The 27,607-nt window shown below is 41.4% G+C and overlaps 1 protein-coding gene across 2 annotated transcripts; it reads right to left on the bottom strand.

The window, feature by feature from the left end:
- Positions 1 to 3: 3 nt before the first annotated feature.
- Positions 4 to 26,907, bottom strand: LOC131130105 (aquaporin-4-like). 2 transcript variants are annotated; one of them, XM_058074259.2, is made up of 7 exons: positions 26,788 to 26,907; positions 26,152 to 26,205; positions 3,991 to 4,101; positions 1,089 to 1,539; positions 850 to 1,014; positions 692 to 772; positions 4 to 622 (listed from the first exon to the last, which is right to left on the bottom strand). In XM_058074259.2, exons 3-7 carry the CDS (start codon positions 3,996 to 3,998, stop codon positions 368 to 370), a joined length of 960 nt encoding a protein of 319 aa, XP_057930242.2. In that variant the 5' UTR covers positions 3,999 to 4,101; positions 26,152 to 26,205; positions 26,788 to 26,907; the 3' UTR covers positions 4 to 367. The 2 variants fall into 2 exon arrangements, with proteins under 2 accessions (XP_057930242.2, XP_078646322.1); XM_078790196.1 differs by lacking the exons at positions 3,991 to 4,101; positions 26,152 to 26,205; positions 26,788 to 26,907 and adding an exon at positions 2,376 to 2,450.
- Positions 26,908 to 27,607: the final 700 nt, after the last annotated feature.

Here is a 27,607-nt window from a genome sequence, read left to right on the forward strand (position 1 = left end):
CCATTAATTATTTTTTAGTAATTCTAGGCAAAACATTGAGTTAAATAATATAATTAATTAAAAATGTGTCATAGTTTATTACCATTTGTGCTAACTGATAAACACCCTGAGAGAAATCTTTCTATACTGGTTTCTTCAGTCCAATCAGAGGATTGAAGCCGTACACCTTACACAAGCTAATAAACTAATAAACGCCTCCCTCAAACAATCGGCTTCATCCAATACAGTAAATATACCCATATTATTTTAATCTACAAGTGTTTAAACCAAAGTACCTTTCAATGGTTGATATTGTCTACAGCAGGTCCGTCTCCTTCAGACCCAGTGTTGTCTCAGCAATGCAGACCTGGACCCGCTTCCTGTCTAGTCATACAGATGACAGAACCTCCCCGGAGACCTCCCGCTCCCTGCCCCGCTCCTTCCTCTCGGCCCGCTCAGCTTCCATGGCGCCGAAAAGCGGCTCCTGAGCCGTGACCGAGTCCTGGCGCTGCTTGGAGCCCATGAAGGGTGTCTTGATGAAGCTGTCAGAGTATTGTTTCTTGGCTTCCAGGTCTGGACAGAACAGGTACTCGTACAGGGCAGCAGCCACACTCCCTCCCAGGGCCGGGCCCACCCAGTACACCTAGATGAACATGAATAGTCCCTATGATAAATTCCTCATACAACAAAGACTTCTGTAGAACAAAGTTACCCAGTGGTTCTCCCAGGACCATGTGATCACAGCCGGGCCAAGGGAACGAGCAGGATTCATGCTAGCACCAGTGTACGGAATCTAAGGATGGAATGAACACAACTTCCTTCACTCTAGACACGCAAGCTAGGATGACGACAGAGGTAAGGCGACCTTACAGCAAACAGGTGGCCGACACACACCGACAGGCCGATGGCCAATGCCGATGAGCCCTTGAGGTCACTGCGTTTGTGGTCGCACGTGGCGAAGATGGTGAAGATCAGCTGGAAGCTGATTAAGATCTCTACCACCAGAGCGTTCCCCACTGACAGGTTCTTGTTCACCTGTGAAGAAAGCAGCATGACACACTGACAGGGAAAGCTTCCTGACACGGGTCATTAAAATGTCTTCCCCTTACCGCCGTGATGCCCATGCTACCCCTCACTGAGGCTGGCGTGATCCCATACAGGACGGCGGCCCCCACTATGGAGCCCAGGCACTGGGCCAGCACGTAGAACACGGCCTTGGCCACGCTCAGCTTGCGGGTCACCACCATGGCGGCCGTGACCGCCGGGTTGATGTGAGCACCGCTGATGTGACCGAAGCACTGAACCAAGGTGCTGATGGTCAGGCCGAAGCACAGCGAGATGTGTGCCAAGTCAGGGACCTGGGGGTCCCCTTCAGCGGCCCCCCAATTGATGGTGGAGCCCAGGCCCATCAAGACAAAGAAGAGCATGGCCAAGAATTCTGCGCCAACGCAGCGCCAGAACTCCTGAGTCCAGATGCCCTTAAAGGCGGTCATGGCACCGGCGAAGCAAGATGGCAGCCGGCGGGGACGGTGTGGCATGTGGCAGGGGAAGCAACACCTCCTGGAGCGGGAACACCAAGATTGGAAAATGTTCTGTCGGCTGTTTTCTCGGGTACACACACACACACACACACACACACACAGAGCTACACAGTGTTTAGTGTAGAACATAGTGGGCTCTTTGTCCTGGTGTACCCCACCAGAATCAGAACCTCATGTTGTTAGTGGGAGCACAAACACAATGAAGACATCACAACATCTTCACTAATCACACTAATTGCTTTCTTTCACTTTCAATCAAGCAAACATGCAGGACATAAAGGGGTGCTGGGGGTCGTGGGAGACTTTATTTGGTTTATTTGGTATTTATTTTGTATTTATTTATGTACAGTAAAACATTAGAATTAGAATTAGAATTATTTCCATTAATTATTTTGGATTTATTCCTTACCATGATCAAACCTCTAATAATCTTGTTTACATAAACATAGTACATTATTTGTACAGTATTTGCAAAAAAAGTTTAATAAATGTAATAATACAAAATAATAAAAAAATTAACTGAATATAATATAATCAAACTCATAAAATACATATGCATACATATGTATACAACACATTACAATTAATACATTAAATTAGAAAGGACAAATATGAATTTATGTCAAAAATATTTTAAATATTATTTTAAAATATCTGACATGTGTCCAGACTTGAATTAAATAACAATTACATCCAAACATGGATTCTAGCTGTATAAGTAAATTGAACCAACTAAACCATGACTCAACTACTGTCCATCATGGGATGTCTTTACAAAAAGAGAAACAGAAACAATGCTATTACATAAAGTTACAAAGTATAAAGTAAATAGATTGCTGTTATGCATGGACTCACCTGATGTGCTCCACACCCCCGCCACTCTCACTCATGACTCCACAGCCTGAGACCACCCTGTTCTTTTATAGTGGGAGGCGGGGAGGAAGAACTTAACTAGGACTACAGTGGAACATCCATAGCCAGACAAAACAGTCTGGATAGATCTACCTCAAAAACCCCATCATGGGTGACACCTCAGCTCAGTGAGTGTCGGTACCAGTGGGGTGACAGGAAAACTGTGACAATAACCATAGAACAGGAAATGGAACTGACAATATGCAATCTGAGCAACGATATTCATTATTATATTATAAGGCTTTATTAATTACATCAGGACCTTTACAAGGCCACAAGGCTTTCAGTTTGACCTAGGAACATATTTTTTCTATTTACACCAGAGGTCTCAAACACGCGGCCCGCGGGCCAAATGTGGCCCGCAGGACACTAGTTTGAGGCCCCCGCCTTGATATGAAAGTTTAATGTTAGTGCGGCCCGCGCAACTTTGATATGGATGCTGTATGATATCATGTACCCAGAAAAAATTATTACGTTTGATTAATGTTCATGTTAAAGGTTAAATAACTGTTAATAGTTATCCTCCCTATCCGTGTGGAAGTGGTAAGCTTTTGGCTATTTAAGTTTAAAGGAAATAACTAGAAGGCTACCGTTTAGGTCGCTAGCTCTCTAGTTTGCGAGTTAGCATGTGTCTCAAGACCCTGCAGTTGCGCAATATGTTGTAAATAAAAAGAGTATAAATGTGACTATAGTCGTGTTTTGTCATGTCTACAGGGCTCTGATAATGCTTTGTTAATTTTAATCTGAAAAAAATAATTTGTCTACCCACCAATGTCTACCCAATATGTGGTTTTTTAAGTTTTTATTATTTGTCGTTTTATTATTATTATTATTATATTTATTTATTTATTTATTACTGATTGATTTTCTTTATTCTTGATTTGTTTATTTATTTTTCATCTTATTTTGTGTAGAAAAATAAAAAGTAAGATATTTGAGAACAGTGGAATGTTTTATCAGAGCTTTTCTTGTAGAAAATCGGAACCAAAGCAAAGTTTATTCATTTTTCTGTTTTTAATAAATGCGTTTTTTGGTTTTTTTTTGGAAAACCTGATGCGGCCCAGTCTCACCCAGACCCTAGCTCCAGTAAATTGAGTTTGAGACCCCTAATTTACACAATATCCTGTATGTACAATTAGCATTGGAATGAGAACAATGTGGAAGTCAACTGTCAATGTCATGTTTAAGAAGTTAACAGATGGTAGCAGTTTCACAATGACGCCACTTGCTGCTAGTGTTGTAGCAAAGGCGTTCAGCAGGGGGCAGTGCAGCTCTTCTAATTGTGTGTATGTTTGTTTCCAAAGAGAGCTAAGGTAATTAAAGTGGCTTTTTATTTTAAAAAATAATTTCTTTCAGCACAGCAGAGCTAATTATTTCCTCCTCTAATCAATCAGATGCAGACATTGACTGTGACATTTCCACGCTGGATCATTTCCACCTGTGCTCCATGGGGATGTCTGCCATTACTTCACACTCGTTTTGATGTGTGTGTGTGTGTGTGCGTTACCCTCATTAGTGGGTGGACACAGTTAACTGTGATGCCGTGATGCATTCTGACCTGCGCATGAAAACATCTGTTGTCTCACATTTAAGCTCTCCCTCGCTGTCCACTGGATCTTCATGGCAGGATATGGCCCCGCTCCTGTACAGCCAATTTGCTGAGAACAATCTAGAAGAAAGGACAAGGTCACACAACGAATGAGTCAATAATACAAAAACAACTATCAAGACTAACTACATGTCTGCCATAGGAAATCATAGAAATAATTGTAAGCCACAATTTAGCGTTCTTAACTTTGCAATGGTAACAGGCCTGTCTGTCTGTATGATGTCAGGAAGTACAGTAAGTGTGGATTTTGGGCATCCACGGAATGTTGAAAAAGTCTACCCAAAACCTGAGCAAACATTTTTGGTTTTATTTAATTCAACAAGCTTAAACTGTACCTGCGTTTAGTCCTGTCCATGATAGTTGTTTATGATGATGCTATGTAAAAGAACCTTCCTATGATCAGGTGGAACTTTTGCCACAGGAGCTGTTGTGCCAGGATTGTTTCAGGTGGGAACTTCTGTACCGTGCCTCAGATACAACCTGGATGACCAACTGCTATAGTTCAATCTATAGCATCTGGATTCCTACTTGGTTATTGGGCTACCATATTCTGCGACCTGTAGCAAAAGTGAAAGTCAAAGATGTGTGAAACCAAAAGTTACCCCGCCCCTCTTTTTCTAGGGGTCAGCTTTCCAGAAATACCACTCACATTGGGAAGTACCTGAACTAAGACTTCCTGGGTTTTCTATAGCTTGTTCTGTTCAAAATAACTTTTGAGCAGAAGGTTGGAGATGAATGAAAATAAGTTCTACCCACAAAGTGTGAGCTTTCCAATGAGGCCATCTGTGCCCTTCTGCAATGTCTGAAAGTACCAAAGTCTCCTGTTTTCCATTTCAAGGACTTTTTCTCCAGCTATTTATCTAAATCCCTGGGATTTTGGAAAAACTCCTGTGTTTTCACCAAATGTAAAAGTAGAAAATGCTCCCCAGAAGTCAGAAAAGTTTCAGGTTAGTGACCAGGGTCTCCTTCTTCAGAAGTGTAGGAACCTCTCTGGTGTAGTGTAGACCTGAGCCTATGGCACACGTCAAATTGTAGTGTATACCTGTCAACATTTGCAAACAAAAAGAAGGGCAAAATATGGGAGTTTCCTAAGGAAAGGTATGCTTTTAGAGAAACGGATGAACGACTCTTGAGTGGAAATGGCGACATGGACCAGCCAAGTCTGTGGAAAAATAGCTGACAAGCTGGTGAACTTCAATGTAGGACACACGCAACAACAAAAATATGAAAAGTTGAAAAAACTTGAAGGGGACTTTTTATGCTTTTTCCACTTTTGTGAATGTACTTAGAATGTTGTATTCTCGTGTTAAATGTGAAAAGTTTCAGATAATGAGGTGAGCCCTTGAAGTTTGGGATGACTCAAAATGCTCAGTTTCAAAAGGCGTGGTAAAACTGTCCCTTTGTGATGTCACAGAGGAGCGGACTTCCTCATATGGGCACGGCTGTAAGCCAGATACGCTTTTTGCCGTCCCTCAAGCTCTGCCCCGCCGTCCCCCACCAAGCTCTGCTCCTCTGTTTGTTAGCAATGGCTTGTAAGGGAATGCCACATTTGTTTACAATTCCAAAAACCACCACCATCGGGCACAAGTGGTTGGAGTTCCTGATTTCCTACCAGCAAAAGAAATGCTTTTCTAATCTGTCAACAGCATTTCACAGTGATGTCTTGAAGTAACCTCTTTTCTTGGGAGACTTCGAACTGTCCAGTTTCTACTTCCGGATCGGATTCGGAATCCAACACATATGGCTGTAGGTTAAAAGGCGACATTTTAAAAAGATACATCGCCATTTATTATCAACTCCTACACTGTTCGCAGCAGAAACCGGAAGTTCCTTTTAGCACTCGCGAGTGTGACCAACCACAGCAGAGTGGGTGTGCCTGGAGGTGAGCTGGGGGTGGAATTAATTTATTTAAAACAGACCATTTTTGTGGGAACCACAAAATCCAAAGAAATACAGCTGAAGAGGTGCACATTCTGGAAGAACTTGAAAGCTTTCTGTGCTGGTTACTGTGTGTAGCTGCTCTATAGGAGTCCACAACTCAGTGCAAAGAGCCGAAAAATGAAAATATATATTTTTTTACAAGAAGCTGAGGGATAGTAATAGTGGATCCAACCTGCATACCAACAAGCTGTACGACCAACTAGTTGTTTTAGCTAAAACTGAATGTGTTTGTCTTGCGGCATGAGATACTGACATTTATTTATTCTAAAGATACGTGAATTTCGCCTTTCATTCATTGATTCATTCATTCTCTACCGCTTTTCCTCACGAGGGTCGCGGGGGGTGTTGGAGCGTATCCCAGCTGTCTTCGGGCGAGAGGCGGGGTACACCCTGGACTGGTCGCCAGCCAATCACAGGGCACATATAGACAAATACTCACATTCATACCTATGGACAATTTGGAGTCGCTAATTAACCTAGCATGTTTTTGGAATGTGGGAGGAAACCGGAGTAAAACCCACGCATGCACAGGGAGAACATGCACTCAACCACTCGACCGCCGTGCAGCCCCCTACAGTCACCTTTACACTCATATTACTCAACATTTTAGATATAATCAGAGAAAATATGCCATTTTGGTCATAAATAAGATTTATGCTGGTGTGTGTTTCAACGTCTTACGGACATGTGGACAAGAAGTGTTTAGTTTTAGCTGGAGTATGATGCAATAGGAGCCCGAGTTATTATTATAATGATGAAAAATTATGAAAATTGTCTTATGTTACAATGTGGACACCTGCAGCCTAAATATTTATGTACAACATTTTTTCTCTTTAAAGTTGACAGTTGCGGCTTAGATTCAGGTGCGCTCAATAGTGTGGAATTTCTTAAAAGGGACCTATTATGCTCATTTTTCGTCCCTTTGTGTTGAGTATTGGACTCCTATAGAGCAGCTACACATGATAACAGCACAGAAAGCTTTCTAGAGCTTCCAGAATCTGCACCTATTCCAGTTGTATTTCTTTGGATTTTGCGCTTCCTGAGAAAATGGTCTGTTTTCATTATTCCACTCACCACCCGCCTCCAGACACGCCCACTCAAAATCGTTAGCTGCAGCCCTATCCATGGACCATTCGGACTGAAATGTTGTTCTGACTTTGCTGAGTCATGCCAGGTTAAACCAAATGGGAAACTTTGGACTTTCCAGAATAAGGACGTGGGCGTCGTCAGGTTGCTGCTAATGAGCTGAACACTCCATGAGGGGAGGCAGGTCAATCAGGGAGGCTGATTTGTGCTTTTTCAGCTAACAAGATTAACACGCCAATTCCTGCTGTACACTCTTCCACCACAGGGGGGCGCACTGACACTGAGCTCTTGATTTTGACTGAGAATTTTCCTGAAAACCCCCCAAAAAAGTGTTTTGCCCTGCAGACAAGCATGAGCAACAAATGACGCTTGAGGGGAAAGATGTTCAAAAGAGCACATCTTTATCTTTAGTGAGGCTCGTGTCTTTTAGCGGTATATTAAGGAGTGCTCTGTAAGATCGTGCTCCTACTGCAAATTAGTGCAGGAAGCGGCCTGACATTTTGATACTTTGATAATGAAGACTTTATTGTGCGTTTTAAGAGGCTGTCGCCACAGAATCCAGACAGAATAATGAGGAAATCCTCCAACGACTTTCATTAAGCTGGACAGCATTTTTAATCACATGGCTGTTGACTCGTCCATTAACCTTTCCATTAAGTCTGCTACATTTACACATAAATGCTAAATGTGACCTTTGAATGTGGGATTGTGGTTGATCCCAGAGATTACGCAGGTTTAATAGTCGGGGGACTTCTTGTTGGAGGGAGAAAAAGGAAGGAAGCAAGTTAAATGTAGGGGTGAGTTCAGGTGCAACAGCTACGCGTCCGTGAATGAAGGACTAAATGACAAGGCAGAGTTGGCAAGTGAGCACGTCGCTCAACACCCACCGTTCCCTTGACGACCGTCATCAGCTACATACCGCCATATCTTTAATATTCACAGCCTCGTCAGTGGGCTGTTTATGACATGAGCGAGGCCCGCGGGTTGCGGCCGGAGGCGGCTGGAGACCTTCATACAAAAGCTCTTTTCCTTCAGAGAAATGTCAGCGTGCTCTTTATCGGCAACACAAACAGCCGTTAAAGGCGAACGCCATGTCCCACCCGGGAGACGCCGTGTAGCATATCATCGACCCTTTAACTGTGAGTCCGCACGCACAAGTGGACTGCTAAACAAAGCGTCCGGAGATCTAGCTGATAAATCTATGTGAGGACTTTCTCACTGCAGTATTGATCGTGGAGCACGGTGCAATTCATTGGAGTGCTTACATTTGGACAAAATGCCTCAACAACACACTCAAAACTTTGTTAGCATTATTGTCTTCAGTAGAAACATTTCCTCATGGGAACTCAGAATTAAGTGTGCAGGCAATGTTTTAAGTCACGTTTTGACACGAGCGTACCAGGTAGTGAAGGTTTGTTAACTTTGTAAGGACATTTACGGTGAAGCTGGAGTCCAACTGCTTTTGTCTGGACACTTCAAAAGGATCTTTCCTAGGTTCATGCCCAAGACCAGGGATCTTGGCCTCAAAACGGTTGGCAACCACTCCTGCATGCAATGATGAACCTTGGTTTTAAGGTCACCCAATAATTAAGTACACATTTTATTGGTAATTACCTATTTTTGGGGTCCCCTGCCAATCAAAGTACCTTGGAATAGTTCTGAATTCAGCCCTTTGTACGGCGCTCCTGGCCACTCCAATACCGCTCATCATAAGTACATTGAAAAATATATACAATTAATCCATCCATATCGGTATCTGTATCAGCCAATTTCAATCCTGGATGATCGTGATTGGAATCGGTAGCATAAAACCCTGATTGGAGCATCCATAATACATACACATATGTATATCATACTGTATATACACATATACATACCATATACTCACACACACATAAATACTACTCTCAAAAACAGGACCTTTGGAACGAGAGGCGAGAGCACTGACCATTCAGCCAAATGCCCAGGTAGTCGACCCAGCATTCAGCACAGCTCTTAAAGCCAAGGGAATGAGGTTGACCAATGTATACTTGCACAGCCACATTGGCTGGCATGTGTTACATATACAGTGTATACACATATATAGTACCTACTGTTCACAAGGTGTTTTTTGTACAGTTTGAAAAGTGTAAATTATTATTTTCTTGTTAATGCTGAAGCGCAGCACAGTTCCAGCTTGTAGCCTCATCTGTGCTAACAATGGCGACACAAACAGGTGACTTTTAATAAAGGAAGCTGGTTTTCACGCTGTGGCTTTTCCTTGGCACGATCGCTAGCCATTACTAGCTAGCTTAAGGCTAAACTGTACTGTACAGTCATCCACGTTTGTCACGGTTCATTGGTTCCAGACCCAACCACGATAAGTGAATTTCTGCAAAGTAGAATTCAATATTAATAAACGGAATATTTTCATAGAGCAAAAATAAACCTGTTTATGACTTTCTAAACATTACTAGAATCCCGTAGACATGAAATAACCCTCCAGTGGTCACTTTTACATACTTTTTAGTGTTTGTTTAGGCTTCTTCTAGGCTATGAGACAGCCGCCGCTAGAGCTAGCTAGTTAGCCTCTTGAATGTACACATTGTAAACTTAAGAAAGTGTTTCAAATGGAGTGGAGAAGAACAACAAAGAAGCCGAAAACCTACCACTTCCACACGGAAGAGGAGAACCTTTTTCCACTCAATCTCAGCCATGACATGTTGGCTCGGCACTGCTGGCTCAGTAAGCCAGTCTGTGTGAAAGGTAATGGAATATACTGATTTTACTGATGCCTACTGACCAGAATACTACATATAACTTCTCTTTCAATATTTTCTGACTAATAATAGTCCATAGTCAACCATGAAAGAGTGATCATTTATTAATTATTGACTATATCACAAGGCACACTTCCTGTCTCTCACTCAATGTGTTCCATGTGGGTACTGGGCATGCCTCAATACTAGACTGAATGTTTCATTCCGTAACATTCTGAATACAGAGAGTATATAAGTTGATACACATCATTTTCTGATGCCTTAAGAGTGACGCTACACATGAAATTGACAGCCTGGGCTTTTAGCTCGGTGGCTAGCGCTGTTGACTCTCATCTGTGAACTCTAGTTTAAGGCCCAGCCTGAACGCGAGGCTGAATGAACCAATGGGGTGACACCAGCAGACAAGATCTTCAAGTAGTCAATGCTGTTGACCCTGTGGTCATTGAGTTGAATATGAATCTGACATGGAGGTTATTTGGAAACAAAAGTTCTTGTTGGTGAAACGTCAAGTCATTTTAAACTAGAGAATAACATGTCAATATGTTGGCTTAAATATAATTACACAATTGACTGAATGGACTGGTTATAACAGGAAGATGAAAAACACTAATTCTAAATTTGTCTTTAGAAAAGATGACATTTGGGTTCTGCTTTCCACCACCACCACCACCAACGACCCACCATCCCAGGTTTATCTTCTCTGGGTTGATATTCATCTTCACTGGGTTTGTAGTGGACATTATTTCTCCAAAGCTGAGCAGTTTTCTTCCCTCATAAATTTAAGTAACATGTCACGTCACAAGCGAAGGTCTTCCCTGCGACTCCCTGACTTATCTTCACTGATTTACCGCCAACGCCGCCTGTCCTCAAACACGCCACAGATAGCCAGAAAGTGTTTGCCATTATCTGCTGGGCTGGACTGGACTAAAAATTATTTGCCAGTTGTATTTGTCCTCTAGTACTTGTGGAGGACACTACCATTACATTTAAATAACAAAACAAATACCACTTGTGTTGCATAGTTGTGTAGCTTTGAACACCTTTCTGGTAAGTCTTGATCAGCAAACTACATCAACATTGTAATTACTGTTTTTGTAAACACATGATTACAGTTTTGATACATGATAATCAACATTTTCATAATGACAAAGCCCCCCCCCCCTCCAGCATTCTGTTTGGTTTTTACAACATGTGGCTTTTTTGCCTGCCAGCCATTCATCACGCGTGCACACAACAGTTCCTCAGATTGATCATGTGACCAGCCGCACCCCACTAAGCATGTCAGGTGATGAAGTGATAGCACCTCAGCTGGGGGTTTGGACTCCTTGTTGAGTTAATTGGCTGATTATTCCCTCACCGCCGGTAATGAGTCCTTTAGCGTCGTGTAAGTGATCCTTGATCAATTTTGACGTGTGCCATAGGCAAGTGCCTTTTGATACCCTTTTTACTCCACACAGGGCCTCTCGCCATGCACTAACTGTTTGAATTAAAGCAGGCCGCCAAAGACATCTGCTTTTTTTCCTGAATGGCATGCATCATTTATTGATCACAGATGTCCGATTCCAGTTTGTCAGTCTCTTTGATGTCAGAGAATATATCAGTTTTATAATAGAACACGACTGTAATTTGCATTACCACTCAATATGAATTATTCCAGTCCATATCCTCTACTAACTGAGAACATGCATACAACTACAGCTTTGTACAGTAAGATCAGAAAATCTCTCTTCTCTCAGACTTTTTCCACTGTCTGCCACATACAGAAAAATTGAAGGATGTGAGGGTTCACTTTGGTACATTTTCTACATTAAAGATACTAAAAGACAATTCAAATTAGGGCTGAGAATTTCAGGGTACCTCAAGGTATGATACAATTTGAAATACATGGCTCGAGATAACAATATCATGATACGGTGAAAGAAACCCCCCCTAAAAATGTCATTGTTTATATTCTGCAGCCTTCAGCTGGGATAGGCAACAGAACTCAAATAAGGACAAGAAAATGGGTGAATATTTTGCCGCATATTTATCTAGAATACAACCAGCAATGGTTCAAAACAATGAAACACGTCGAGAGCGTATCGATAATCCATTGTAGGGTTAAGTATTGCCATAGTTTGATATACGTATCAATACTTCGTCACACCCCTAATCCAAATGTAGGTCACTGCATACTAAGCTATCTGAACAAAACATCCACATCTTAGCTTTGTGTTATACGTAGCAATGCAAATGAGTGTAATATACATCTCATTAACAATTAATTTAAAGAATATGTAGGGGCATCTAAGAAATGAGTCCCCCGGGCTTACCTTTGGACAACGATGTCCAACTGTGAATATGCAAATAACTACATCAATTATATACAGTACTAGTATTCAGAGAACCCCACGACTGTTCAACAAGTAACAGGAAAATACATCATGATGAAACTCTTTCTTAAAATCCATAGTATAAATCTTGTAACTATCGCATACAGCATGTGGACAATTTAGTGCTATAAATTGCAGAAGATGTTTGAAAGTATTTTCCCATGAGTCTTGCTTGCTGTGGCTGTAAAGACACGGACATCCTGCAGGAGGTAGCTGGTATTCACCTCTTCAGCCCCCGTTGGTAGATTTAAAAGTTGCTAAAATTGAGTAGTTTCTTTGTCAGAGACCTCCATGAGACTTCCTTGTAGCTGATGCCTTGTGGACAGATCGATGTGTTTGGTGACCTCATCAACTTTTGTGAGAAAAAGTGTTGTGTCTTGTCCTCCAACTTGCTGCTTGGACGTGCTTTTGCCAACAGGCGGAAACAAAAGTCTTCATGCAGGGAATATCATGTCCACTTCTAAAACGCTCAACTCATGTGCCCTCGATGCAGCTCTGCTTCCTCTGCGACGCCTCACAACGTGACACTATCCCGAGGGAAGCGTCCATATTTGTTATTTATCTTGAAATAACCTGTTTATTCCCCCAGAATACTCTTATTCTCCTCCTCCTCCTCTGAGGATGCTGGGAGGGTGTCAGCGTGCACTTTCATCTCTTGCCTTTCATTTATTATTCAGCCCCCCGCAGCAAGAAACTCCACAGCGTCCTCATCACGCCTGCTTCCAATAATTATATTATTGTCTCGCTTTTCTTTACTACTACTTACAACTGTGAGTTTTTTATTGCTGTTCAACGACACTAAGCTACGGGAATTGGCATCCTGACGATTGGTCTGCTTCTCCTGTTCTTATTGCAAACCCTACAAGGTTCAGTCTGTGGTGATGAATGTTATGCAGCTGCATTGATTGGATTGATCATGCTGTGTGTGTTATTATGGGCCTGCTTGCAGAGCAAGAGTGCAAAGCTGCAACAGAGACGGCTAATTGCATAGCGATGCAGCCCATCTTATTATTCCTGCTACCGGTGGTGTGTGGAGTTTGGAGTTTTGTTTTTAATGTGAGTGCATGCGCCATTTCCTTTACCAGGAAAAGCTCTGTTACCTTGTTGTAAAGGTCTGATCACTTTCCGTTGAACTTGGACATACTGTATATAATCCTCCATTCATTGAGCAGAGCATCACTTGTTGCCGACTTCAGCTAAAGCAAAGCAAAACGACAGTTTTTTTAATGCATTTGTCTGTGACTTTCAAACCTTTACGGACAATAAAGTTTGAAAGAGCAACCTTTTCCCACCCTCGTTTTGTGACACAAATTATCAAACTGGACAAACCAGGAGATTTAATATGGATGTGGTGTCTTTGGACGTGAACGTTGACACCTCAAGTCAGCCCTTAGATGAAAAAGTTTTTGCTCCCAAATTGAGATTCCTTAACGAGCCTCAAGCGATCAAAGAAGAAGCAGAAAGTGAAGTGACTCACCAGAGAAGAAAACGTCAAACCTTGTTGGAGTTGCTGACTTCCTGAGTTTCATCGGATTTTAAGATTGAGAGTCGCCAACGCGGCTTTTTTCACTTTTTATGCTGTCGAGGAACTCCGGCGTTCCCGTGTGCTTTTATTGATTTTCCTCTCTTCCCAACCTGAAGCTCTTTGGCTCAAAGCGGAGCGTCTTTTTCTCCAGCAAAATGTCAGGTGGGAAGTGGCGGAGCGTGAAGGGCTCAGAGTGCTTCTGAAAATTCGCTGACAGAAGAGAGGCAGAATCAAACCTCTGACATCTGACTTTGTTCCACACTGAGGTTTTGTAAAAATACACCTTCTCACACATAGTTGCTTCCATTGCCACTTTGTTTGCTTTTTCAATTAAGAAAAACACGAATAGAACTACGGCCATTTGGTAGATATTTCAGGTAAAACAGGTTCATATTGTGAGTGTCATTTCCAGTAAGTGTGCAACGACAGTAAAGTACTAAGTATACAGTGTACACCAGGGGTCTCAAACTCAATTTACTTGGAGGCCACTGGAGCTCGGGCGGGTCTGGGTGAGACTGGGCCGCATCAGGTTTAAAACAAAAAAAACCCAAAAAACGCATTTATTAAAAACAAAAAATTTTAAAAAACTTCGCTTCGGTTCCAATTTTCTACAAGAAAAGCTCTGATAAAACATTCCACTGTTCTCAAATATCTTACTTTTTATTTTTCTACACAAAATAAGATGAAAAATAAATAAACAAATCAAGTATAAAAAAAATCAATCAATCAGTAATAAATAAATAAATATAATAATAATAATAATAAAACGGCAAATAATAAAAACTTAAGAAATCACATATAGTTGGTGGGTTAGGGTTAGGGTTAAGATTAAAATTAACAAAGCATTATTAGAGCCCTGTAGACATGACAAAACACGACTATAGTCACATTTATACTCTTTTTTTATTTACAACATATTGCGCAACTGCAGGGTCTTGCGACACATGCTAACTCGCAAACTAGAGAGCTAGCGACCTAAACGGTAGCCTTCAAGTTATTTCCTTTAAAATTAAATAGCCAAAAAATTACCACTTTCACACAGATAGGGAGGATAACTATTAACAGTTATTTAACCTTTAACATGAACATTAATCAAACGTAATAATTTTTTCTGGGTACATGAAAACTTGCGCGGGCCGCACTAACATTAAACTTTCATATCAACGCGGGGGCCTCAAACTAGTGTCCTGCGGGCCACAATTGGCCCACGGGCCGCGTGTTTGAGACCCCTGGTGTACACTGTATACACTGTCAGTGTTCTGACATAAGTGTTCCATTTGCACACAATTCAGTGTATTGACCATTTCAGTCCATGGCAATAAATCTAAATAACAAATCAAGTGTTACTACGATAAAGCCTGCTGTGGAATATGGAAATGATCAGTAAGTTCATTTCCCTGCAAGATTGAAGTGGTTCACTACCCTGAGGAATAACGATTGCCATCTGACACTCTTGTCATTCCTCCCAGGTGGCTAACAGCCGCAAGCACAAACAGGAAGTGAATTCCATACAGTAACAGACAACTTTACCTCAAGAAAAGCATTGCACCGCTTACCCAAAACCTCGAAGGGCCGTATGATGCAGAGAACACACTTTTTGTCTCTTTAATCACTCCTGACGACCATCTTTTTTTTCTCCACATCTTCCTGAGTGTAATTTCCTTGTAACCCAATTAATTTCCCCAGTGCAATTACACAGAGGTGCGCTTTAAATCACTGCAGAGACTCACATCGTTAGCATTCATTATCCGCTCCTCGACTGTCGGCAAGACAAAACACTTTTCACACCACAGACACGCTCATTTAGTCACCTTATCCAAGTAAGTTGGCGCTAGGCATGGCCCGCTATATGACTTTGACGGTATGATAAGCTTGGGGCAAAAATGTTTTCACGGTACAGCTCTAAAATGTGTTGTTTGAAAAGAGAAAAATGTTCCCATCATCTGCATGTGAGAGATGAACACACATGTCTTTCTCTTTTCTATGGGTTCTAAATATATAAAAAAAGAAATAAGAGGTAGCTAAGAATGCACGTAATGGGACGCACCTCTTCCACGTATAAAGCCTTCTGAAAAACCTCCAAAAACGGCCAACAATGCTTACTGTATATATGACATATTACATGTGACTTGGATATTGAGTAAGCTACAGCAACATTGTTACTAGGGCTCGAGTACTGACCAGTGCGAAAGCCCTATTGTAATCCTAATGTTTATTAGGGCTCGAGCACTGACTATGAATGTGTGTGTCCATAGACTCTATAGCGCTACCAACTGGTGAAAATGTATATCGGCCATAACTTCCTTATGCATGGTCGGATCGTCTCGATTTTTTTTGGTGGGTTCGGTCAACCTCCACTCTGTGACTCTGTGTGTACATAGACTCTATAGCGCCACCAACTGGTGGGAATGTATATCTACCGTAACTTCCTTCCACATGGTCGGATCGGCCCGAAATTTTTTCTGGTGGTTTGGGTTACCCTCCCGTCCGTTACCATGTGGGCGCATAGACTCTATAGCACCACCCACAGGTGGAAATGTATATCCGCCACAAGTACCTTCCGCATGGTCCGATCGTCGCAAATTTTTCTATGGCGATTTGGGGCATCAGACGGGACGTGACCGCATACCCGCCTTGCCACTGGTGTCGCCCCCTCCTGGCAGAAAATTATAAGTGCCAAAACTCCCTTAGGACTTATCCGATCACCACGGTTTTTTGTACGGCATGTCCCCGCGCCCGTCCACTCGTGCGCATACCCCCGAGCGCGCCGGGGTGCTCCAGCCCGCTCATCACTGCTTGCAGTTTTAATTATTATTGTTATTAACATTGTTACATGTTAGAATAAAATGTAGATACAGGTATTATTTTGGTAGTTATCACCCTTATATCCATTTGCTTAGACAATAGAAAGTGTTTGAATGTGCTGAAGAAGGAATGTTCCCGTGACCCTGATCAGAGACCCACCAGCGACCCCCAGGTCCTGGAGGTGCCTCGATGCACCAACAGCGACTTTGCATATGCTCATGTTAATCCTGCAAGAATGTGTCAAGATAAGAACTCATAAAACATTAAAAGTAATTGCTCTCACATACACACACACACATAGACAAACAAATACAGCTTGTGCAACTGCCTTCTCCACCCCCCCTTAGAGTTGCACGACCATGTAGTAGGGACCCCCGAAAGAGAATAAAAGGAGAGGAGTGTGAACTGCATATTCAGAGTGGAGCGGCATGTCACTGCGAGTAACTTTGAATATTGTTGTCTGTCTCTTCTGTATTTCTGTATTTAAGTGTTTTTACAAGTGTCACAGGAGTTTGAACCTGACATTACACCAAAGAAATATGATACTGCCGTAGTGACACCTCGCCACACCACACCGGCTAGCGACTAGCTTCACCACACACTCGCTCACAGCGCATCAACGCCACGCTCACAATGCCTTAGGCCACCACCGAAAGGTAACCCTACATATTGGAGCTGCCGCCACTGCTGCTGCATATTTGTTTTTGAGTTTGGAAAGTTAATGCTCGGTGTAGTGTTCGTTTCCATGTGGCTTTGTGAAGTCGGTAACACATTGAAGGGAAATTTTAATGCATACACGGTAAACACACACAGAAATTTTAACTACTTGATGGTGTTATATTTGTAAAAAAAATTGTTCTTTTCATGTAAAACAACAATTTTTGTATTGTTTATGCGGTGGCATAGTTGTTTACATGTTTTGCCAAAGTATATATTTGTGTAAAACTTGTGTCAAAGTGAATGTTATGCTTGAAATGTAGCTTTTCACAAAAAGCTGTTTTTCCTCCCTTTTTTTTGTTGAGAACTGATATTTTGCTGAAACTTACCCACTGATTACAAGCAGTAATGAGCTGCCTCTTTTTTTTTTATTATCTGTTTTTATATCTATAGAACGCACTTTCTATCCGGTTTATTGTGTGTAGCTGCTCTATAGTCCATAACTCGATACAAAAATGAGCATAATAGGTGCCCTTTAAGTGGTTGTTGCTTGTTGTTCAGTGGAGAGTTAACGGTGTACACCACTTATCCTTGACTCCTGAATCACATCTCCACCCTTCGTGTGAGTAATATGCCAAGTGACAATTGTGACAACAGTGCAGCTGTACTGGTGCTGCTCAAATGGTAACAAGGTAGCTAACGCCAGGTGTTATCTACATTGAAGAATATACAGTATATACACAATAAAATACTTGAATACATTGAAGGCCAGTTCTGAATGCGAGGAATAACACAAAGTGGCCGCACTGGACCTCCACTTTCTCTCATACTGAAGAAACGGTATGACATACAATTGTAGTGGTTTTGAAACTGTGACTTTTGTATGCCGTGGTATACTTGAAAACCAGTAACCGGACCATGCCGAGTTGGCGCTGAGCAGCAAAACATGTACCATGTGTCCACTTTTTATAGACTTTTTTTCCACCAAACCACAAAAGAACATTCAACCGACACTAATTATAAAACTTTTAGAAATGTGTCAGAAAAGAAAAGAAAAATATACTTTGTTTGAAATCCAAACTACAAAGTTTTCCCCTTCAAAGTAATCCCTCTGGAGCCTTCTCTGCCACGCCTCCATGCACCCCTGGAAGGATTCATCAAGGCCATCTTGATGTTGTACACATATTCAAAAAAAGGTCCTCTTGATGAATTGGGAAAGAGGGTTAAAAAAATCATATGGAGACTGGTTGAGTGAGTAGGAAGGTTGCCATCTTCTTCCTGGCCAGGAAATGTCGGATGCTCACGACATTGATAGCAGGCGTATTGTCCTGCAACAACTTTTGCACACCAAATAGACATACTGGTTGATCTTCTGGCCCTTTGTACGATGCCCTCGCATATTGAATAATGCCATCATCAACATCAACAGTCCTGGAACCTTTCTGACGCATGTAGTATTTTTGAATTTTTTTTAGCCTGCTACTATACTGAACTTAGCATTACCTCAAGCGACATTAACACTTCTTTATAATGTTTGAGTTAACTTTCATGATCATGTCCGGCAAAGGGCGCCTCCCCAGAGGTTGCACTAACAAAGGGATGACATGGTCACCAGTTCAGGCCACAATAAAGCTGCACTGTTTGGTTGCCAGTGATGACTTCCAATGGAAGAATCTTCCAAGAAAGCCATTAGAGAGCGTGAGTCATGCTTCAGTCTGCTCTCGCGTCTCTGCCAGCAGGCTGATAAGAGTCAAGCTGCCCCCTTACCAAGGCAGTTGCCATGACAACCACCAGCACAGAGTGTAAAATATATGAACAGTCTCCAGCTGGGCCAGTAAATAGACAGATCCTGGTGATGGTTTGTTCAAGTGATCACAATTGATACATTTACTGCATACTAAATTTCCGAGTATTGCGACAACAGACAAGTCCTTAGTTGCCCCAAATCTTCATTCTTCATCTTAGCAAGACATTTTAGACAATTGTATGCTTTGAACTTTGTGGGGATATTTTAGGAAAAATATATTTTAGGAATAAAAAACTTTTCTGTTTGCAGTGCACAAAGCGAGGTGTCTTAAGGCATGCTTGGGTGACTTTCAGTTGGAAGAACTATAGGACAGGTCCAACATCGGTGATCTTTGACTTCACAAATGGAAGAACGTATTTCCAGAAGACTTGCGCAAACATTTTCTTCACTTTTCTCTTCCTGAAGCATGACACAAACCGGTTTTGCTTTTCCTAAACTCGTTGAACTACGTTCATAAAGAAATGAAGGAGTTGACTAATCACTTTTGACTTAGTCTGGTTCAAAACATGGTAGAACTAGAGTTATAAAGTTACAGATCAGTTTGTTTTGTTACGGCTTGGCAGAACTTTTTGAAACTGTGTGTCTTTAGAACCTGGATCATTCAAAAGAGAACTTCTTCTTTTATGAAATGCGCCAGTTTGGACTGCACGTTTGGAAGATGATTCCCAATGTAACAATCTGATGTGATGTTATTGTGGTGAGAAGAGGCAAAGATTGGGGCTGAAGACGCAGCACGGATGTAAAAGAGAGAAAAGCCTCTGGAAGTTGGACTTGACATCAGAGAGATTCCAAGAGTTGCCGCCTGCTCGTTTCCTCCTATCCAGGCCTCAATCTGTCAGCGAATAAGAAGTCGTCTTCTTTCCTGCCAAATTTCAGGCTTTGCTCCCTTACAAAAGTGAAAGTGGAGCAGCAGTTTGCAGCCTTCGAGCGTAGGAGAGAAAAAGGATAGAGGACGTCTCACTGGCTTCCTGTAAGCTTGTCCGACATCCCGTGGACAGATGTTCAATGGTCATAGCTCTCCTCTCTGTGTCTCTTTCATCTAATGAATGAGCAATGTAAGGCAGGCAGAGGGTTAACACAACAAAAGGAATGTGCGTGTGTGTGTGTATGGGGGGATGAGGAGGTAATGAGATGAAGAGGAAGAGGAGGAGGAGAAGGAGGGATGTGCTGAAGGACAAGATAAAGAAATTAAATTGCATGGAGAGAGAAAAGAGGATGTGAGGAATGAAGTGTGTGTGTGCATGTGTGTGTGTGTGATGTTCACAGTCTTTCAAGTGGGTCTTATCTGTCAAATTCAGTGAAGGCGATTGGTGTGGTTGCCATGACGATGTGTGGAGTGGACTTGGGAGATGGGGAGGAGAAAGTTTTTCTATCCTTAAATAAAACATCCAAAAAAGACACATAAACACCCACGTGAACGCTCACACAAACATTTACAGTTACATGCATATCTGTTTGTTGTTTCACTGAAATGTATGCTGCTTTTGTCCTGATATGACCCCCCCCGTTGTCAACATCATATATCACACTTACTGTATATAACGCTTTTCTAGCTACTCAAACACGCTGATTGGACATTCTAGCAGATCTCCACACATTGGGGTTTCAGAATTCACAGCATATATTAGTGGAATGTATGTTTGCATGTAGGTATGAATGTGAGTGTGAATGGTTGTTTGTCTATATGTGCCCTGTGATTAGCTGGCGACCAGTCCAGGGTGTACCCTGCCTCTCGCCCGAAGACAGCTGGGATAGGCTCCAGCACCCTTGTGAGGAAAAGCGGTAGAAAATGAATGAATGTTTGCATGTATGTAAACGTGTCTACTCTGTGATTAATCTCGATTAATCACAATCGCTTTAAAATGGTGCCACCCTGAAGCCTTTCAAGAAGCTAGCGATCGATCAATCAATCTATCTGTCTATGTAATCACACATTTACCTTAATTAAGTAGACTTTATGTATTAGCTTGATTTTTGTTTTGAGATAAAAGTATGGTTGCTTACTGCTGTCCAGCTGGTCCACCTCTTCACTCTCATACAGTTCCATACAGAATTCTTGTGATGAGAGGTCCCCTGTATGAGGTCCTCGTTGTTGACTTTTTGTTGATTGGTCCAAGTCTTTTTACTGTATTTAATGAACACAAAGATAAATGACAGGACCAAATAAACTGAGTGTGTCAATCAAGCCAACAGATACCACACAAGTCAAAAATCTAACACTAGTCTCTTTAATAGTAGCAGAACATTTGAATCACACTTTAAACTGTGCTATTATGAGCAATGAGGAGTTATAATTTAAGGTAAATGTACTTCTTTTCAATAGGGTTGGGTTTACCTGTAGAGAGATGATAAGAGAATGACTTATACTGGTAAAAATGATAAATGTAAACTGTGTGCAGCGGCGGACTTTTTGATACATAAGATGAATCAAATGCTGTCATCATGAGGAAAAGGAGCGTTCGGATGGGGAAGTACTTACTCGGCCGACCACGCTCACTATAAACACTAAACCACTTCCTCCCGAACTAAACAGGTTGAAATGGCGATACACCGGCGATACACCAGCGAAGGTTGGCGGGACCTCAGAGTGTGAATGAAAGCTTATTTTGTTTAGCATGCTAGTGTAGTAGCATAGGTTGGATTAATGTAAAGAGTGTTTTACAATGTCCGAGAACGACGTGCAGGTTCTGAGTGAAGATGGGAAGCAAGTTTATTCTTGCTCCTTGTACAGAATTCTCAACACACAGAGGACATATTACCGGTGTTCAAAATAAAAGCGCTGTTTGCTGTCTAACTGTGTAAATAAGAGTCATAAAAATATCTTCCACATGAAGTTGGAATTGCATGGGTGACTACATCTTCCTTAATCACAAGCACAAGCATTACAGTTTGTTCAAGATTTAGTAGCAATGTGTGCAGAAAAGTTAGCCAGTTTGTTGCCAATAAATAAATGTGCTCTACAATGTGAGACAAGTGTATTTCATTATGAGGCTTAAGGTTTGTAGCTTTTTATACAAGACTCTGATTAATTTATATTTTATATCGTCATATATCCCGAAAATCTTGTGTTCACCCAACACACAAACACACGCACATTCATTATAAAGCCGTGTTTGTCATGTTGAATGTATCTCGCATTCTTGTAATGTCAAGTGTCGCTCCCAGGATGAATGGACTAGAGACGTGTGTGAGTCGGAGATACATACAGTGTATGGTGTTGGAATTGTGCTGCTGTTGATGTGTTCAAGTCAGAATGAAGTAATGAAAGAGCGGACTGTGTGGGGATGTATCACTGTGAAAGTATAGTATATATATATATATATATATATATATATATATATATATATATATATATATATACACACACACACACACACACACGCACACATACATATATGTATGTATAACTTACACACCTAGACTCCGACTCCACCTGTTTATTTATTTTTTACATTATCATATCATCATCTTACATTATGTGTGAGCCACACTCTTGAGGGAAGATTACTGGAGCTGAATCTAATCTAATAACCGCAGCAGCGCAGGGATCTACTGTATTTTCATATTAAATACTGTACATATTTACATACATTATTGATAGAGTCAATGTGGCCTTCAGAGAACCAGCTGTAATGATGCAAGCATATAAATGTACTTTATCTCTTCATCGTATTAACACATAAATGCATGTGATTATTATCGCTTTTGAAGAAAATGAAATACAGTAATCTGTTGTTTAATCGTGATTAATTGATTGCAGACCCAACCGTGACAAGCGGATGGTACAAGGATTCCTTTTGAATAGACGGAATATTTAAATGGTAAGAGCATAGAAAATCCCTTTAAGACCTTTTAAATATAGTTTTTAACATTATTAGAACTCTAGACTCTCTCCTCTAGACATGAAATAACACCCACATAGTCACCTTTCCACTCATGATACCTAATATAGTATACATAATAAAAGAAAATAAGCCATTTTTGTATCAAGTTGTATCGGGTCTCACTTTGATACGACGGCAGAGAAAATAACGCCAAGTGATTTGTGAAGTCTGATTTTTTTTTTAAGGTAGGCATTTTTGTGATGCAAATGTATTCTGCTTTTGAAAGCAAATTGTTTTGAGAAGCCAAACTCTTTACTTAACTGTCGCCAGCAACTAGCTGGAACTACTTTCCTCAGCACCGAAATCCTACCAGAACTCTGCTCAGAGCACAAAGTTGTTCTGGTGATCAAATTCAAAATCAAGCTTGCGTGTCTCACCAAACTTTACAACTCGTGAACAGTGTAGAATACTAGATATCATTTACAGCGTCTTTGAATGCGTCTTCTGAATGCCTTGTATTAGTATTATAGCTATTTTAGCAATTTCTAGTCTTGAAAATGCTTCATTAGGGCAAAATAAATGCCAAATTTGCCGAAATATATATAAATAAAAACTAATAAAGGAAAGCGTGGATCAATTTAAAAAATAACAACAGTGTTTCATCCTTATTGACCAAAAATACACACAAGGACACAATGACTTTGTAGTCAGTGTTACTCTGTTACTAAAACGAAATACATTATACATTAAGGACAGACAAATGTGCAAGGTATAGAAAGTCAATGATGAACAACAGCAGTGTGGCAAAGTGTCAGTGCAGCAGTGAGGAATGCAGTAATATTAATGTCTTTAGTTTATAGTCTTTATACATATTCATGTTTTACAGTTGGGCTGCACGGTGTACGAGCGGTTCACGCGCAGGCCTCACAGCTATGAGACCTGAGTTCGATTCCACCCTCGGCCATTTCTGTGGGGAGTTTGCATGTTCTCCCCATTCAATCGTGGGTTTTCTCCGGTTACTCCGGTTTCCTCCCACATTCCAAAAACATGCTAGGTTAATTGGCGACTCCAAATTGTCCATAGGTATGAATGTGAGTGTGAATGGTTGTTTGTCTATATGTGCCCTGTGATTGGCTGGCCACCAATCCAGGGTGTACCCTGCCTCTCGCCCGAAGACAGCTGGGATAGGCTCCAGCACCCCCCGCGACCCTCGTAGTATGATCTATCATATGAAAACAGAAGAATCTAAATAAAAACATGCACAAATGGAGGAAAATCTGCTGTAGGTTGAGAAATCCATTATCATCCATCCAAGTCTTTACTACTCTGGTCAAATTAAAAGTAAATGTGCAAGCAATGGCTTGTTTTTGGTTTTGGTTATGCCGACAACCTCTTCTGTCGATGTGAGTCAGCCAGCCTGAGGCGCTTCATGCTTATTTCTGCTGGAAACCATTTTCTGCTACAATGTTTGTTTGTTTATTTGTATGAAAAGGGTTCCCTGACTAAACACGGACTGAATGACAGCAACAACAATAAGGGACAAGAACAAAAGGACAAAAAGGCAGCAGCATTCACTGCAGAAAAAATAAACATGTCAAGTCAAGAAGTGGTCGCCTGCACGACGCCGCTGCCAAGCTGAAGCATTTAAAAAGATGCCAGGCGATGCAGGCGGCCGGGAACACGTTTCTAAGTCGTGTGGCGAGAGCGGCAAGAAGCAGATGGCGACTGAGTGCACCAACACACTCATGACAAGCTGACTGGGAGCTGCAGGGGAAACTTCCAGAAGATGTGTGCTTCCCTGACACGCTCTCTTGAACTTGGTATCTTTTTCTTTGTCATCCACACTCACTTTTTTTTTTTTTTAGGTACATAATCTAATCAATACAATTTCACGGTCAAACTGTGGCCATCATGAAAGCTCAATTGACCGTACAGGCAATGTTTGAAGTCACACTCCAGCATACTTTTAACTGTCATACAAGTGTAAAAGGAAGTTAAGAGAGACCATGCACACGTCTAGCACGCCACAGTGTATACACATGCACACACGCAAACAGCTGCCCAGGCGAGATAAGTGGTTCTGCCAAAGACTTGTGAATTTAAGTGGAAAACTGCAACACAACACATCACTCTCTGACACACACACACTTACTGTGGAACACAATTAGACGCAGACAAAGTGGTAAATGTCATGGTGCAGGTTCTGGAAGGTTGTTTGCACACTTCAACCATTGTCTGTTATCATTAAGTCGATGCAATGTTGACCTCTGAAGACTCTCAAGTCTGCAGTCACTACATCGCCATGATGAGACGCTGAGATGCTGGGGGGGTTGGTGGGCGGGGTAGCCTTTTCTGACTCTCAGAGCGAGTGAGAGAGCATGATTGAGGCTGCATTTTTCAGATGCTTTAGCAGCACTGTCGCTTTAGTAGAAATGACATCATCACACACAACCATGTCATTCCATTTTTTTACCCAGTCATCACATTGGTCTCCGGTTTGGGGGGGCCCCAGTCGGTCAGTTAGTCAGACCACCACCGCCCACGGGCATCTCATCGTCTCATCAATAAGTAGTAGGGTAGTAGGTCCTTAAACGTACATGTATTTCTAATTGGATTCTAAGTGAAGGACAGGAAGTGTGCCATAGTGTCAAGGAAAAGCCAGAGTTTTCTTAGTTAAAATAAAAAAAGACAAGTGTATAGGATGAAAGCAGTGTGCTGCCATTGTTCGGTAGAGATGAGGAAGCTGGATCTATTCATTGATGTTTCTTCTAAGGCAAAAACATCTACCAGCTATATCAGGGGTGGGCAAATATTTTGACTCGTGGGCCACATTGAGTTAACAAAATTGCCCGGGGGGCCAGAACATATATTTAACACACACACACACACACACACACACACACTATTTTATGCTTATAATTTTCCTTGAATTATTTGTCTAATTTTATGTGTAAAAGTGTTATACTATCAGCTGTATGTTCTCATATCCCTTTTTTCAGGAGCACTTTAAACATCAGACCACATCAAACTATGTCATTTCATTTGACAGTTTTGTTTAGTTTTTTTGTTGTTTTTTTTAACTAAATAAGACATTCCACTTGCAAGTCATGTGGCCAATTTTTATGTTAAAAGTTGAAATACTTAGAAAGCAACTGGCGGGCCGGATTCAAACACTTGGTGGGCCGCATGTGGCCCCCGGGCCGCAGTTTGCCCACCCCTGAGCTATATCAACAGGAGAAATTTAATTTTCCATACTACTGATTTTCACTCAGTGATGACGACATCTAACATGTCATCAAATCACACAAGCGAAAAACAAAGACAGAAGACTTACCAGCTAAGACTTGCCAGCGTAGGCAGTTTCCATGGAAATACGGCCATGTTGGCTCTGGAGAGAGAAAAAATAGGGATGACAGTTTATGTTGGCATTTCCTTTTCCTGGCAGGTTAGCAACAAAGGAAGGAAGGATGGATGGAGGGAAGGAGGCTCTCTCAGGTGAGCATGAGTGACATCCAAACATTCACAAACAACATAAAGATTAGCATGTCATGCTAAGAAGATAGTGTGTCAGCGCTTTGAAAATACAGCATTAGCGTCCATTAGCATTTTAGCATAGCACAGAAAGAGGATTATTAAAATGCGAGTTTGTTTTGTTGGCAGCAGCTTATTTCCCCCGCTTCACCTTGCATTGCCGTGGAAGAACAACACGTGGGAATCCTAACAACACACTGGAAGAGCTGCTAACACATACACACTCATCTATCACTTTTAATTATTCAGTAGGTCTCTCATAAGGATACTTCGGGGTCTCAAGTATTTTCGCAGCATTGTTAAGGTTCTACCAAGTAGAAAACATCTGGTTTCTAAAAGAGTAGTATGTAGTGGTTACATGCTAGCATTACAAACATGCTAGTATTTCACAGAAATTGTAAGGGTTACACATGCAAAGAAACAGATAAACATTACTTACATTTCAAAGTGTAAGTAGTTACGTTTTGTCGTTGGCGTTTTAGCAGCCAATTGACACATTTGAAATCCTGTGAGTCTGGGAAAATGGAAAGATGGCTAATAGCTGTAATAGCTCATTATGGGGTTTTCCTTTAAATAAACTAGCAGCACAGTACTGAAGAAAACGCAACTGGTAAAACAGCACCCCCACCTGGCTATAAAGAGGAACGTGCGACGATGTGAGTGTATCCTGTCTGCTTATCGTCATCAGTTGATCATTATTATTTGAAGGGTTTATCGTACATTATGGGATTTGGTAAAATTATTAATTAAATTAAATTATTGTACAAATACGATAATTATTGTGCGTTTGGCAACGTTGACTGGATTTGAAGCCTTCTCTTTCATGCATTTTTTATGCGGATTACTGCCACCTACAGGATTGGAGTGGAACAGGCTTTTCTTATCTGCTTGCCATTCTTGGTATCTCTGTTTTTTATTAAAACAAACAAAAACAAACAAGCCGCTAACTCTTGCATTTGATGTTATTGTTGTAAAATAACACGTATTTGTGTGCATTTAATAATACTAATAATGTAGAAAAATGCCGTTTCCTCAACATGAAAAGATAAAAACATGCAAAAAACTTTAATTTGTAATCCAAAGAACATGTACATTAGCATTTTATCTTCACGATCCAAAGAACGACAAGAGAGAGAGAGAGAGAGAGAGAGAGAGTGAGAGAGAGCGAGAGAAATACAATCTGTACAGTTTACAGTGAAGAAGCCAGCTGGAAAGTTTCCAGAGAATGCTAAGGCAAAAAGTCAGTAACTTTGCCTTGT

This window comes from Doryrhamphus excisus, linkage group LG4 (genome assembly GCF_037039965.1).
Source record: "Doryrhamphus excisus strain RoL-2023G ecotype Guam linkage group LG4, RoL_Dexc_Guam_v1.1, whole genome shotgun sequence".
NCBI classification, from domain to species: Eukaryota; Metazoa; Chordata; class Actinopteri; order Syngnathiformes; family Syngnathidae; genus Doryrhamphus; species Doryrhamphus excisus.

What these genes read in the sequence shown, in the direction of transcription:
- LOC131130105 (XM_078790196.1), bottom strand. Translation starts at nt 2,410, where the DNA reads ATGAGTGAGAGTGGCGGGGGTGTGGAGCACATCAG. An exon ending in GTGTCGGCCACCTGTTTGCT is followed by an intron (nt 773 to 849) that starts GTAAGGTCGCCT and finishes TTCCATCCTTAG; the next exon opens with ATTCCGTACACTGGTGCTAG. An exon ending in GGTCCTGGGAGAACCACTGG is followed by an intron (nt 623 to 691) that starts GTAACTTTGTTC and finishes ATGTTCATCTAG; the next exon opens with GTGTACTGGGTGGGCCCGGC.